A 14625-nucleotide genomic window follows, 5' to 3' on the forward strand; every position below is an offset into this window, starting at 1 on the left:
GAAGAAGAGATGCAACTCAGAGGGGATGAATGAAATGCAGAATTGCCAGAGGAAGAGAAAAATCTGAATGCTGAAAATCAGATACAAGAATGGAATGGCTGATTATCTGAAACTGCAAATGCCTCGAGTATGTAAGCCTGCAACTTAAAACCTTTATCCCGAATCCGATGATACCAATACTGATAAGTAGTTTTCCTAGTTCTGATGAAATATTAAATTTGTTTCTAACTCTACAAATACTGCCTGGCCCAGAGTATTTCTGTCACTTTCTTCTTTAATTTTAGATTTTCACAGCTGCAGAATTTAGTATTTGGAATAAATATTTAATATTATTTAGAACTGAAAGTTTTAATGATAAATGATTAAGATTTGGAATGCCTTGCCTGAAAGATGGTGACTACAGATTCAAGACTTCAAATGGTTTTTGCTAAACAGTTAATGCATAAACAGTTTAAAAAAAAAACTGTGGTCTTCTGGGGGGAAAAGCAATGAGGTGGGACTAATTGCTTGCTCTACCAAAGAACTGACAGATTTTGTTTTCTCCTCTCTTTGTCTGCATCTATCTATCTACCTGCCACTGTCTCCCAACTCCACCCCTGCTCCCCTCCCCTACCACCTGCCTGAAATGTACACCCCTCCTCAGTCCACCAACCATCTCGAACTCCTGTCTCACCCACTCCCCTTCCCCTCTTTACACTGGCCATCTCGCCTCTCCACTCTCAGTGCAGATGCAGGGTTTAGACTCAAAATGTCGACAATTCCTTTCCTCCCACAGATGCTGCTCAACCCACTGAGTACCTCCAGCACATTGCATGCTGCTCCAGATTCCAGCACCAGCAGTCTCTTGTGTCTCCACTGACACAGATTTGATGGACTGCACCGGGATTCCAAGATTCATTGCTTCACAAACTGGAAACTTGGAACGGTTTGAGCCACAAACAATAAAAGTTTTTAAACAGTGAGAAAGAACAAATGCACCAAACTATAAACAAAGGTGAAATCTTTGGTTTCTGTTGCAGCAAGCATTATTCATTGCTACAAGTACATTTGATTCAAATAGGATATTCTTCTGCCGAATTTTACCTGTTGTGGAAGGTGTGCTTGTGACTGCTGAAGTTGTGCTGATGGTTGAGTTTGCATCGGTACGTGAAGTGGAGCTTGCACCTGCTGCTGGAGCTGAGACTGGAGTTGAGTCTGAGACTGAGAAAGAGAAATGGGCTGTGGCTGGTTCTTGACCTGAAGGATGTTTTGGGCCTGGGCCTGGAGAATGGGTTGAGGCTGGAGCTGGGTATGGGGCTGCAGCTGGGTTTCAACCATGTGCTGTTGTGCCAACTGAATGGCAGCTGGGATTGGGGTCAATGGTATAGATGTAGGTCTAGCAGGCAGTTGGGGTGGTGGTGTATGCAGGCTGGCTGCATTCTGCACTGGCGGCCCTTTGGAAGGATCGTACTGCTGTTGGCTTTGTTTCTGGCCCGTGAGCTGTATCGTCTGAGGAGTGGGGGGCATTCCACCTGTAGAGATGTTAAACACAGAGAACACGGAGTCAGCATTGGCTGTTCTTGTCTTAATTCTTTCAGCTACAGCTAGTAAATGATGAACAAATGCAATCAGCAAAATGACCAAGTAGCAAAGATATATATATATATATATATATATATATATATCCATACATAGTGCCAGGCTTTGAAACACCCCCAAATATCAGAACTACAAGATTATAGGCTTTATAAAAGCAGAGAATGCAGAGGGTAGGAAGTTATGCAATATCTTCATAAATCACTGGTTAGGCACTGACTGCAGTTAGCTGTCCAATTCTGGACATAACACCTTAAAAGATAGAGACCTTAGAGCAAGTGCAGAAATTTATGAGGGTTGAAGGAGTTTAGTGATGTGTATAGATTGGAGAAGCTGGGATTGGTTCACTGTAAAGCAGGAAATGTTAAGGGGAAATATATTAGTAGCGTTCAAAATTATAGAAATTGTGATGGAGTAAAACGAAAGAAATCTTCCTATGGCAAGAGGGTCAGTAACCAGAGACACAAGTTCACAATAATTAGGTGAAGAACCAGCGAACTGATTAGGATAAATTTTAGTTAGTATTCATCATCTGGAAAACACAGCTGCCAAGGGTGATGGAAGCACATTTATCAGTAATGTTCTAAAGCGAATAGGATAAATACTTGAAGGGGAGAAATTTGTAGGGCTGTAGGGAAAAGGGCAGGGGTGTAGCACTAATCGGATAGCTTTTCTCAGGAGTCACAGGTAGCATAGGCAGAACATCCTCCTTCAACAATGTACACTTCGATTCTCTGTAACATCGCACTGGAAGAAAATAGTCATTAAGTTCCAAGCAGCTCAAAAGTATAAACTAACTTTTAAATCCAAATGATCTGCAGCAAACAGAACCTTTTCAGCACATTGGAGAGGGCAAAATTCCTTGGGAGCAGAGCTTCCCTTTTGGAAGTCAGCAGTTACTTTCCTGGCATAGCCTGAGTATTTTTTTTAATAAACAGTTTACTGACACTACACCACCTGCTCCATACTGTGCAGATAGGCAAGATGCCACCAAAACATATTTATAGGTTGTACTAAAGTAAACCATGAAATATTTAACAATGCACGATGAAGCACACACATTTTCCTCAAACCTACCGTTAAATCAGATTAGGAGTTTATTAGATGACAATTAAAGAAACAAAATTCCCAGGGAATTCAAATAATACAATGCAATTACTGTATTGAGCTTACTGGCACAGAAATTGATCAGAGAAGAATATCACACCCTGTCAGAAATCTCCCAAACTCCTTTCAATCCCTGTACCGAACATGCAGTCTTCAATTCTTTCCATAGGTCTATGAAAAAGTTGTTCAGTGGTTCTGTTAGCTTAATTCATGGAAATATATAATGCAAAAACATATATTCACAATGCAATGAAGCAGCTTCATATGCCCAGGCTGAATCCCATAAGGTGGAGTTAAAATAATAAACTTACCCCTCTTGTTATCTAAAGATTAAGAAAATTAGCAGTGAAGTTATGTTTCACCTCTTAGCGTTTCCTTTGCAAAATTTAAAGATTCAACTGTGCCATTCAAAATGGGAGCTGAAAAGAAGGGAAAGAATTTGCAGGGCTCAGGAAGGAAGTCATGGGAGCTGGACCGGTGGGATTTTGCATACAGCCAGCATGGAATCAAGGGACCAAATGCCCCCCTTTCAATCCTACAATCTTTCTTTGATTTGGTAAAATTACATTGACAGTTTATGAATGTAGGTACATGATCACAGGAGTTCTGAGAGAGAATCATGAAGGAAATGCTCATAGTTAGCTTGAGAGGAGTAGGCTAATGTAAATCAATAGTCCTGGAACAGGTGCTACATTGCACATACCATGCTAGAAAATGGACCATATGTTACCCTTTTTTATCTGCAAATCCAGTTAACATTAGTGATCATTTCCAGAACCCATCGGAAAACTGGACCAGACCCTTCCGTGCACTTTTCTCCTGAGCGAGTCTGACTTTTTCCAACAGCAGATACTCCCTATACACTCACGACTGTGTGGCCAGATTCTGTTCCAACTCCATCTACAAGTTTGCAGATGGCACCACCATAGTAGGCCATATCTCAAATAATGATGAGTCGGAGTACAGGAAGGAGATAGAGAGCTTAGCGACATGGTGTCCTGACAACAACCTTTCCCTCAATGTCAGCAAAACAAAAGAGCTGGTCATTGACTTCAGGAAAGGGGGCAGTGTACATGCACCTGTCTACATCAATGGCGCTGAGGTCGAGAGGGTTGAGATCTTCAAGTTCCTGGGAGTGAACATCACCAATAGCCTGTCCTGGTCCAACCATGTATACGCCACAGCCAAGAAAGTTCACCAGCGCCTCTACTTCCTCAGGAGGCTAAAGAAATTTGGCATGTCCCCTTTGACACTCACCAACTTTTATTGACGCACCACAGAAAGCATCCTATCTGGATGCATCATGGCTTGGTATGGCAACTGCTCTGCCTGGGACCGCAAGAAAATGCAGAGAGTTGTGGATACAGCCCAGCACATTATGGAAACCAGCCTCCCCTCCATGGACTATCTATACCTCTCACTGCCTTGGTGAAGCAGCCAGCGTAATCAAAGACCCCACCGACCCAGGTCATTCTCTCTTCTCCCCTCTCCCATCAGGCAGAAGGTACAGGAACCTGAGGGCACATACCACCAGGTTCAAGGACAGCTTGTATCCCACTGTGATAAGACTATTGAACCATTCCCTTATATGATGAGGTAGACTCTTAACCTCACAATCTACCTTGTTGTGACCTTGCACCTTATTGTCTACCTGCAAGGTACTTGCCTGTAGCTGTGACACTTTACTCTGTATTCTGTTATTGTTTTTACCCTGTACTACTTCAATGCACTGTGTAATGAATTGATCTGTACGATTGGTATGCAAGACAAGTTTTTCACTGTACCTCAGAACAAGTGACAATAATAAACCAATACCAATATTCAATGACATCACTTTTCACATAATTTCAATTTGCCCTTGCGGCAACTCACAAACTACAAGAAATAATCTTCATACAACCAGGAGCACACTGCACTGGGCCGTTGCTTTTCTCGCTGTTTAAAAGGGATACTCTGCATACATCGGGTAATCTGACAGATCAGCTTCAGAACTGACCACAGGACGTTCAAACATGCTCCAAGTGCGGAAACTAACATACTGCATCTTCTCCAACATCACATAGCCGAGATATTCAAGGAGGGCCTCAATGGTGACACTGTTGGCAGCAATAGAGACATGCTAATTCGCAAGGAGCTTTCTCCAACACACTCTTCAGAGATGTCATATTCCACTCAATAACTCTGATGGACAAAGTATTTGCAAGCTCGTGTTTCTGATCACCGAGGATTGTGATGAAGGATCCTGTGAGAAGACCTTGGCCATGCTCTCATGCCTGGACTGCTCTTTCCATCCAGATCAAGGTCAACTTGCTCACCACAGGATCACTCCACGCAGTTGCCTCTCAGCATCAGGGAGATCACCCAGGCACTTTCCTCACAAAGAAGTGTCTTCATCTAATTTGATTTCGGTGAGGAGCAGGGAGCATCTTGTGTATTGGGGTAGGAGAGGTGTCTGCATTGTTGGCTTCCCACGAGCGCTGGAAGCCACTAACTGCTTTCATGTGCCTACAAGGGCTGCCATTAACCATTGCACCTTCTCCTCAACAATAAGGGTTTCCACTCCTCAGATGTGCAGGTTTTTGCAGATCCCGATGATTCCTGATGAAAAGTGCCAGGTTTTCAGGTTGCACGTGAAGCACTCATCTTCAGGGAGACAAAACTGCCAGAGACTCACCGTAGCCAGCTGTGCCCAGAGGACTTGGATGCAGGGCTACCCTCTACTTCCCTGCCTCCTGACACAAACTGCTGATCACCACCACCACAAGCGTTAGACATTATTTTCAGAAGACAAGTGACACTAGGTGCCTACTGAGAATCCAGTGCCTGAAGAATCCAGAGACATGCTGCAGTATATGCCCAGCAGCTGCAGATTTCATTAATGTGTGCTCTATGCCACTCATCCCAACAATCAGAAAACAGCAAATGGGGGCAGAGAAAGAGCAATTTGCAGATCTGGGAGGGGAGCCGATGAACAACTTAAGAGCAGCAGAAGCAAGAGAGCTTGGAGGACAAGCAGTGTTAATGCTCAGTGTCCATGCAAAGGATCAGAAAATTAGGCAAAAAAGCATGGAGAAAAACGTGGAGAAGTTCCAACAGAACAGCCTCCTCTCCCAGCAGAACAGCCTCCTCTCCCAGCAGAGGTGACGGGTAAGACGGTGACTGCATGGTCTATTAGTGACTGTGAGATAAAGGAACTTCCTTCAAAAGGATAGTCCCCAAAGCTCTACACTCGGATTATCAACACCAACATATTTCAATAGCAAACAGGGCTCAGAGAACATACAACAATTCATGTTCTTTTTTTAAGGAACACTTATACTGATCATAGCACATCAACGAATAAAGGCTTGCTCTAATAAATGAAATCACTCCTTTAGTATATCCTGTGAGGGCATAAAATTTATCTGTGCAATGTTTGAATGAATAGGGATTCTTCACACCACAGATAACACAGTGGAGCCATTTCCTACTGTGTTCCTCTTATTGTTGCCCTAGAAGGGTCTTCTGGACCCTCTGGCACACAGGACCTCCCTCCTTACATTTATTGTGCAGATTAGGATGCTGGCCCTCTTTCATCAATTCATGCTCTCTGTCACCTGCGGCCTCTTGTCTTCTCTGTGACAGCCACGTTGTGTGTTGGCATTGCCTGGTGGGTAAGGGTTCATCCTTTTAAGGACTCGGATCAGCGTGCAACAAATTGTTGGAAAGTACAAGCCGAGTGTGGTCCTGTCAAGAAGATCAGTTTCTAGATGTGAATAGAGCTTCAAATGCTTTTTTGCCTAATTTTCTGATCTTTTGCAATGGATACTGATTGAGCATTAACACTGCCTATTTAATGCATCAAAAAGCAAAGCTGAAATCTTACATGTGGAAACCTATGGTTAAAGTCTGCAAAGGTTGTACCTACAGTTCTGTCCAAATGCTTCAGGCTCCCACCTTCCCCACCCCCCCCCCCCGCCCCCACCGCCACCACCAAGGAAAAACTTCATAAAAGGACACAGAAAGAAGATTGCTCTCCCCACATTGTCTGCACTGATGCAACTGAAGCATTTATTTCCTTTGCTGCAAAAATACAAAACATATTAGGTTCAGCAGCTTTTGTGTAGGCCTGCTTTTCGTTCAAATAGTGCCAGAAGGTGTTTTACATACACTCAAGGGTAGACAGGCCCTTGTTTTACATATCCTACAGACAGCACCCTCTAACAGTATGGTGCACCTTCCGCTCTGAACCATTGACCTGAATCACGTGCTCAAGTCTCTGAAACTCACAGCATCCTTCCTTCCATCCCATCCACTGGTGAAATCATATTCCATCTGCTGACACCCAATGAGTTAAACGAAATGAAAAGAGTAAAGAAATGGTGAGAAAAGGGAGATAATGCAATGAGACTTTTGACTACTTAATTATAATCAACAAGAAAAATAAATAGCAATGAAGGAACCTTAAAATGCACGTAAACCCTCTTAGAAGCCTACTAGAGTCACGCGCAAATCCTACTTTACCTTTATCGTGAGAGAAAACGGGAATATTATGCAGTTAAAAAAGATGAGCCTCGCACAACCTGGTCTGGTCATTTATGACTATTACCAAATACATTCCTCAGAAATTTAAACATGCTGCATTAAAAATAATAAAATGTTTATTAACCACACAAGGATAAATACATTTCTGCCAGAAATACATTTCAACAGAAATTAATACCGATGCATCAACACAATGTCTGAAAACCTGATATACTGCATTTATAGTTCACTGATACTTTCAATATAGCACAGCCCTCTTTAAAACGCACCAGTTAACCAGTTCTGGAGGGAAAAAAGGATGGACAGGAATTTATGCCTTCTTGCAGTTTTTCCCCCCTTTTAAAATTGTTAGCCTGCTGAAAACATCACCAATATACATGCACTTTAAAAAAAAACTGGCACTTTCATGTTCATTAAGATTAGGTAGTAATAGTATAAATAAACTTGCTACAAATTAATCTCACTTCAGTATAGATATTGATATTGGCGGAGGATGACAGCAACATGAAACACATGGAAGAAAAGTTCTTGTAAATGAGACAAAACAGATGTATGTGGAAGATGCGTTTGGTGTCTCTTACCCTGCACTGTTGGCATGAGTTGCTGTAAGGGAACAATAGCTGGAGATCCTAAAGTAGTCACAGATGTATGCTGGAAAACCATTCCATGACGACCACCTTCTATCCGTGGCCTTTTATTCTGATCTGAAGTCAAAAGCAAAACACAGAGTTCGCAATATTATGCAGTAAAAAAAAACTTACTGAAGCACTTCCCCTTCAAGGTCATTGCAGACTTTATGTACGAGACTTCCAATTTTCGGCAAAATTCCTAACTGTTCAAAAATAACAATTGAAGAATATGCAAATGATTTCAAAACTTGAAGTACTGTACAAATCAGTGAACAGCCAGGCATCTCACTTTCATAAGTAACTTTACAGTGCTTTCAATGGCCAAACTAACGGTGCCTTACAACAAGGGATGCAGTATATTGAAAGTATCAGCTTTTTGTGTGATGGGTCATTGTTTTTACATCACATTGTTTGCAGCATGCACTCACTGAATGGCACTCCGGCTAGTGATATAGTCACACTTTCCACAGCATGAAGATTTGAGGAAGCTCTTTGGGGGTTTTCAACTTAAATAAAAAAAAATCATGAGCAACATTAGGTTATTGAGAGAGCATTGTGTAAGAGACATATAACGTGATACACACACATTAGAATATGGTCTTTATGTATCCCAATCACCACTACCTGAAACTAATTCCTTTCAATATACTTAATTGCACTAAGCCTGTATGAATCATGACTACATAAGAGCAGCCACCTACCCCATTTACTTTAGTTATTGTAGTTATCAAGATGGACTAAAAGAACTGGGATTATATATACACTTTGTCGATGAATAGATCTGGGGATGATCCGAATTAGATTTGTATAATGCCAACAGAACATCCAAATGGCATGTTCCAATGAAATAGCTTAGGATGATACAGAGACTCAACATACTTCAATTAGTGTGAGACTAGATCCAGGTTAGATCTCAGTTGGTCCTTTTCCCAGATAACAATGGATATCTGGAACAGACTGCTGGCTTGTTTAGTGGATGGCAAACCACTGAATTCTCGGAAACCTGAAGTGAATACCTTGGACTAAAGGGTAGGAACTGTAAGGATTTAACCAGAGCTGGTAGGAATCCTGGACTAGTTTCAATCACCCGGATGGGTCAGGGAAGTAACCCCAGATTTACTTTTTCCTTGGTTCCTTTTTGATGTTTTTCTTCCTGTCCCAATGTCAGGCACAACCTGCATTTTCTACGGATCATTTGCAGTGCAGCATTCTGCAAGGTGGGTTCCAAGCAATTAAAATAGTTGTAAGTGACAGTCACAAGGTTCTCAAGCTTGATCCTTGCAGCTCTATTCTGCTAGAACTCAAAATGTTATTTTCCCTCACACTGTACCACATATTACACAATAGCTACACTCACACCTCCAGGGAGAAAAGCTGTGGGACTCTGAAATGATTGATTCTAAATAAACGGAACTACAGATAGAAAAATATGTAGAATAGACAGTTTAGTTTTTAAATTAATTGTTCAGCTAAAGAGTTACTATTGCAGAAACTAAAACTATAGAAATTACAAAATCACTTAACTTTGGTCTGCATATTTGGTCTAGTCTTAACATTTGCCAAATCACTTCAAATCATGAAACTCTATTTATTAACCATTAGCTAAATACAGGCACTAATGCCAGCTAAAAGCCATACTTAATCAATCATCCCTCCTCCACCAAATGAAGACCTGCTATGCTAGAAATACAAAAGTGGTAATGGCTGTAATGATTACATTTCACATTAACAATTGTTAGTACTTCATTCTCAAAACGTTACCTACTCAAAGAGATACATTTTCCTGAAGGAAGCTATTCTCGAAGTGATTCAATTTATGTATTAAAATCCCTCAAGAACAGAGCTGACCCTTAACAAGCACATAGCTGACGTATGTATTTATTCACTAATTTAGATTTCAAAATCAGGAACAACAAAAGGAACCTCAGAACTTTGTAGTGCGCCTAGATAAGGCAAACAGAGAAGATATTTCCATCTGTAGAGAAATTCAGAACTACATGTTATAACTGTAAGAAAGTCACCAAAACATACATCAGGGAATTCAGAGAAATCTCTCTACCCAGAGAATGTGTAACTCACTCCCACTAAGAAGGGTTGGGTTCTAACTAAGGGGAAACTGGACAAGCAAATAGAAAGGTGTGCTAAAGAAAGAAATGTCTCAAATACAGTGGGAGGTATGGAGAATTAATACCAGCACAGACCAGGGAGTCAAGGTTACAGAGGATTGAAAAGCTAGAGGAGGTTACATAGTAATATAAGAAATAACAGGAGATGGCATCAGAACGACCCCTCAGCCACCATTGCCACTTATTGTGAAAATTGTTCTATCTCAACTTTATTGCTCTATCCTCAGATTCCCTTGATTCTTGTAAATAGATCTTAGATATCAATAAGGATGTCACACCAGTGGCTCCTGTATCTCAACTGTTCCATCTTAGGTTCTGCAAAACAGCCATTTTTTCCAATGTACGATGGTTCAATTTTTTGTTTCCCATATCCAAACCTTTTTACTCCCCATTCATTCATGGGAGTTGAGCATCACTGGCAAGGCAAGCATTATTGCCCGAGTACTGAACCAACGCAACTAAACCACAGACATCTGAGCTTTAGAGACTCCCAGAATGGAATAGCAGTTAAGAGTTCACCACGTAGTTGTGGGTCTTGGTCTGGCCATGCAAGGATAGCAGATAGAGAATGGTAGGTGACAGGTGGAAATAGATGGGGAGGGGATGATGGGCAGATGGAACGTGGTTTGGGAGGGGGTGCACTAGGTAAGGGGATGGGAAAGGTGAACAATGGGACGAGACAACCAGGTGGACTGGTGAGTGGGTGGGGGAGAACACTGACTAGTTTCCTTCTCCCTTTGTTCACCTTTCCCACCCTCTCCCCCACCATCTGCCCATCGTCCCCTCCCCATCTGGTTCCACCCATCACCCACCATCCTCTATACCACCACGCCACCCACAACCTTCCTCCCTCACCCCACCCCCATTCTGCTATACACAGGAAACCATCTATCCTCTTCTCTCTCAGTCCTGATGCAGGGTCTCCACCTGTGATGTCAATTCACACCTTATACCTCCACAGATGCTGCTTGACCCACTGAGTTTATCCAGCATTCTGTTTTTTGGTATCAAAAATAAAAAGTTCTTTTCCAAGAAATACATGTATCAAATTTATTACAAGGGAACAAATAAACAAATTTATTATCAGACTCACTTCCTTAAAATTCTGACACCAAAGCAAAGGAGTTACTTGAATGAAACTTAAGTAGTTTATTCTATTTAAAGAAGTATTCTTCAAAGCAACTTAAAATTTAATTCCTTCAATAATTTAAATTTTCTTGCTTCTATTCATTATTTCTCTCATTTTAAACCCACGATCATAGAATTTAAAATAAAAACAAAACATGCTGTTCAACTCACATTCAAAACTGGTATTTGGGTTATTGGAAGGCTGGCTTTATCCCATGTATCGAGCCAGCATCCTCCAACCACTCTTCCACCCAATTCTTACATATTGACATGATTTCTGCTTCATCTACCATTCTTCATCTATACTTCACTGCAAACCAGCTGTGCGCAAAGAGGTTCTTCCCTCATCTGACCCAAATCTCTTGCATTAAACTTTTAAATATGCTCCATTATTTCAGAGCCCTCAACCAATGCAGCAATCTGCTTTTATCTTATCCAATACCTTCATAATTTTTAAATATTTACTTCATACTACTCTAAAAAAAATTCAGCCCAATCTTCAAGGCTATCCTCAAATTGGTGTTTCCTCATTACAGAACATTCCAATTAATCTGCTTCATATATTATTGCTTCAACATCCATTCTTTATCTTGAGAGAAAAAAACCCACAATATTTATACCAACCTCAAAACCATGCTTGGTCCTCATGCACCAGATTCACTCACAGCCTTTCAATAACCCAAGCCTGAACTTGTCAGACTGATCACGTACGGCTGCTGCAAAGATCCCTTGTGGGTATACAAGCCCAGAGCTTTGCGTGTTTATGCCTCTACCAGGCTCCCAAGGCCAGACTAAAGCCAGCTGAAATGCAGTCAAGCTTGGATAAACCCAAATTAACAATAGATTTAACTTCCTAAAAATTACAAGTCAGGTGCAAATTAGAATAAAGTAAAATTTATAGTTTGCAGTAAATGACCTCTCTAATCAAACTGATGAAACCATAATCTTGCTCACAATGAGTTATTGTAGTTTCACTTTAGAAAAAAGGTAACTAATTTTTAATTGTTCTTTTAAATTAGAATAGCAATATAAGGAAATCTGCAACCAGGCAATACAAAGCTAACAAGGCTATTTTATTGCTACCAATTGATCAGGAAGAAAGCTGGAGCCAGGACTGTACATCATACTGAAGTCGTTTATCTAATCTAACCCAAGCAAAACTAATGACTACAACAAAAACACTGCAATCAAACATCACTATTGCAAATTTTGAGAATGATTAAGTGCTTCAGATCCCAAATGTCTGCAAAGTTAATTCTGCCATGAACTGAGAACTTCATAGTGCCCATGTTAATTTTGCTATACTGAAACATCAAGACATTTAATAAATAATAATCCTAACAAAAACTTAGAAATGGAGATTGATATTGTATACTAATTATAAAGCAAACCTGGTTTATCCATAGTGATCTATCGTTCAAGGACATTATTACTCACATCTTAAGTTCAAAATACAAATGCAGTTAATGACAGGAGCCAAGACAGAACTGGTTTAGAAGTCTATGGAACTGGGAAAGAACATTTTGGAAACCAGAACAGCATTGCCCACAACTTGGTAAAACAGAATAATAGATAAATACTAATTTGCAAAAAAAAAACTAGAATTACTTTAAAACACAGCTCCTTCCAAAGCACTGGACTAAATGGTTCTGTGTGCAAAGGGCAATAAATACATGGATTACAGTTGATAAACTGCACAGGACTGACAAATTTCTAATTTGTATTCACACAATCTCCTCCCTCAGTGGGATAGTCATCTTTCCAGTTTCAAAATGGGAGTGCTCACAGCCACTGAACTATTGAAGGATATTTCATAATTATATCAATTTGCAAATGTAAATTAGTGCAAAGCTAAACAACATGCAACAAGGTGAAATGCAAAACCAGCTACTGACAAGACAGAAGCTAACTTATTCAAACCTTGGAGGCCACTGCTGCCATTAACGACAGGGTGTAATGATGTGCAAAAACAATGTATTGACCAGAGACACTTTAACACTGATCTCTGGAAACTGTAGTCATTGAAGGGACTATGGATACAATTGGTTTACTACGTGAAAATAATTATAAGGAGGCATCACTGATAATGAAAAAGAGTATTCTGAACCATTATAGAGAGAGAGGCTGATGGCTGGTTTGGTGTGGTTTTACATTGTCTTTGAACACTAATGGGCATTTAACCAAACTAGCAAAATATAAAATTGAAGTACATTTAGAAAGCAGGATGGCAACTCAACCATTCAATCAGCAACTATCCATTCAACCCAGTTTAATTCCAGAATATAAGCACTAACCCATATGTAGTCACCTTTTCCTTACTCTTAACTCAATTCAGCCTTACTCGATTCAACCTATTCTTCCCGAATCACAAATTCATCTAATTCCTTGTTGAATGATTCAACTGATTGAAAATGCGCTAAGGGAAGTGACAACCACCTTTTCTCTATATCATGTTATGGACTCAGTGAAAGTCCCTTTAAGATAGAGAATCTGTGTGTGTGTATGTGTGTGTGGGGCGTGCTTACGTCAATAGAAGATAAAGGACGTAATGACGTGGTTGAAGAAGGAAGGAGAAGAAGGAGAGAGAGAGAGAGAGAAGGGAGAGAGACACCAGCCTGCTTGTTTTCTCTATCAATGGATGAGAAACAATAACTGTGTTTGCTACTGAAATCCATGCATGGAAGTTGGAAGTAATCCGGTGGAGTTCACTTTGTTGCTGACCTGTAGAAGGAAACAGGTATTTGTGTGTGGACGACCACGGTTCGGATGCTTTTCGGGGTGAGGAAGTCACTACCGAGTAAACACTGAAATGTCGTTTGGGTTCCACCGTGGAACATTTGGATTTCGTATGTACTCTCTCTATGTTTTTCTACATCTACATCTTATCTTCAGACAACGGTGGTTGTTGAAGAAGCCCTTGCTCATGTTTCACCTTATGGCTTGCGGAACTGAACTTTAAGAACCATTCTGGAACTGGGAGTTTTGGACTTTGTCACACACACACACGAAGAGTTTAGTTTTGGGGTTAACGTTCGAGGTTTAACATTCTTGAATTCTAACATACTAACATTTTTTTTAAACTTTTATTTTACGTATTATCATAAGTAGTGATTAATAAAATAGTTTTTAACACTGAATCATGCTCAGTGTGTTTCTTTTGTTGCTGGTTTGTGACAATCAGTACAAAGATACAGATACTTCCCAAATTTAGCTTGCATTTATATTTTCCAGGCTCCTTTCTTGAGAAGAGGAAAGATTAAGAAATGTTAAAAAAACATTCATTATCCCTGAACTTAATCAACGTTGCTGACAATATTTCTTTGGCTTTTGGATAGCCCAAGCACACAAAAGCCACTATGAATGTTAAGTTCTACTCTTGTATCAATACTTCAAAGCATCTTCTAGAATCTCAATGAGACTGTGTTACAACTACCTAATTTAGGAAGCAACACCACCTTAATTAGATCACAATCTACATTTCATGGAATCTCTTGCAAACATTAAAAAGTACAACATGCACAATTTTGTTTTTAAAA

General features: G+C 40.4%; 1 protein-coding gene across 1 annotated transcript in view; it reads right to left on the bottom strand.

Moving 5' to 3' along the window:
* ep400 (E1A binding protein p400) overlaps window positions 1-14625 on the bottom strand; it is a 146007-nt gene that overhangs the window by 97486 nt on the left and 33896 nt on the right. Inside the window, 2 exon segments of the mRNA XM_052031815.1 lie at window positions 1084-1511; window positions 7788-7910. Coding sequence (XP_051887775.1) covers window positions 1084-1511; window positions 7788-7910 — 551 coding nt within the window.

Source organism: Pristis pectinata, chromosome 17, assembly GCF_009764475.1.
Source record: "Pristis pectinata isolate sPriPec2 chromosome 17, sPriPec2.1.pri, whole genome shotgun sequence".
Classification (NCBI taxonomy): Eukaryota; Metazoa; Chordata; class Chondrichthyes; order Rhinopristiformes; family Pristidae; genus Pristis; species Pristis pectinata.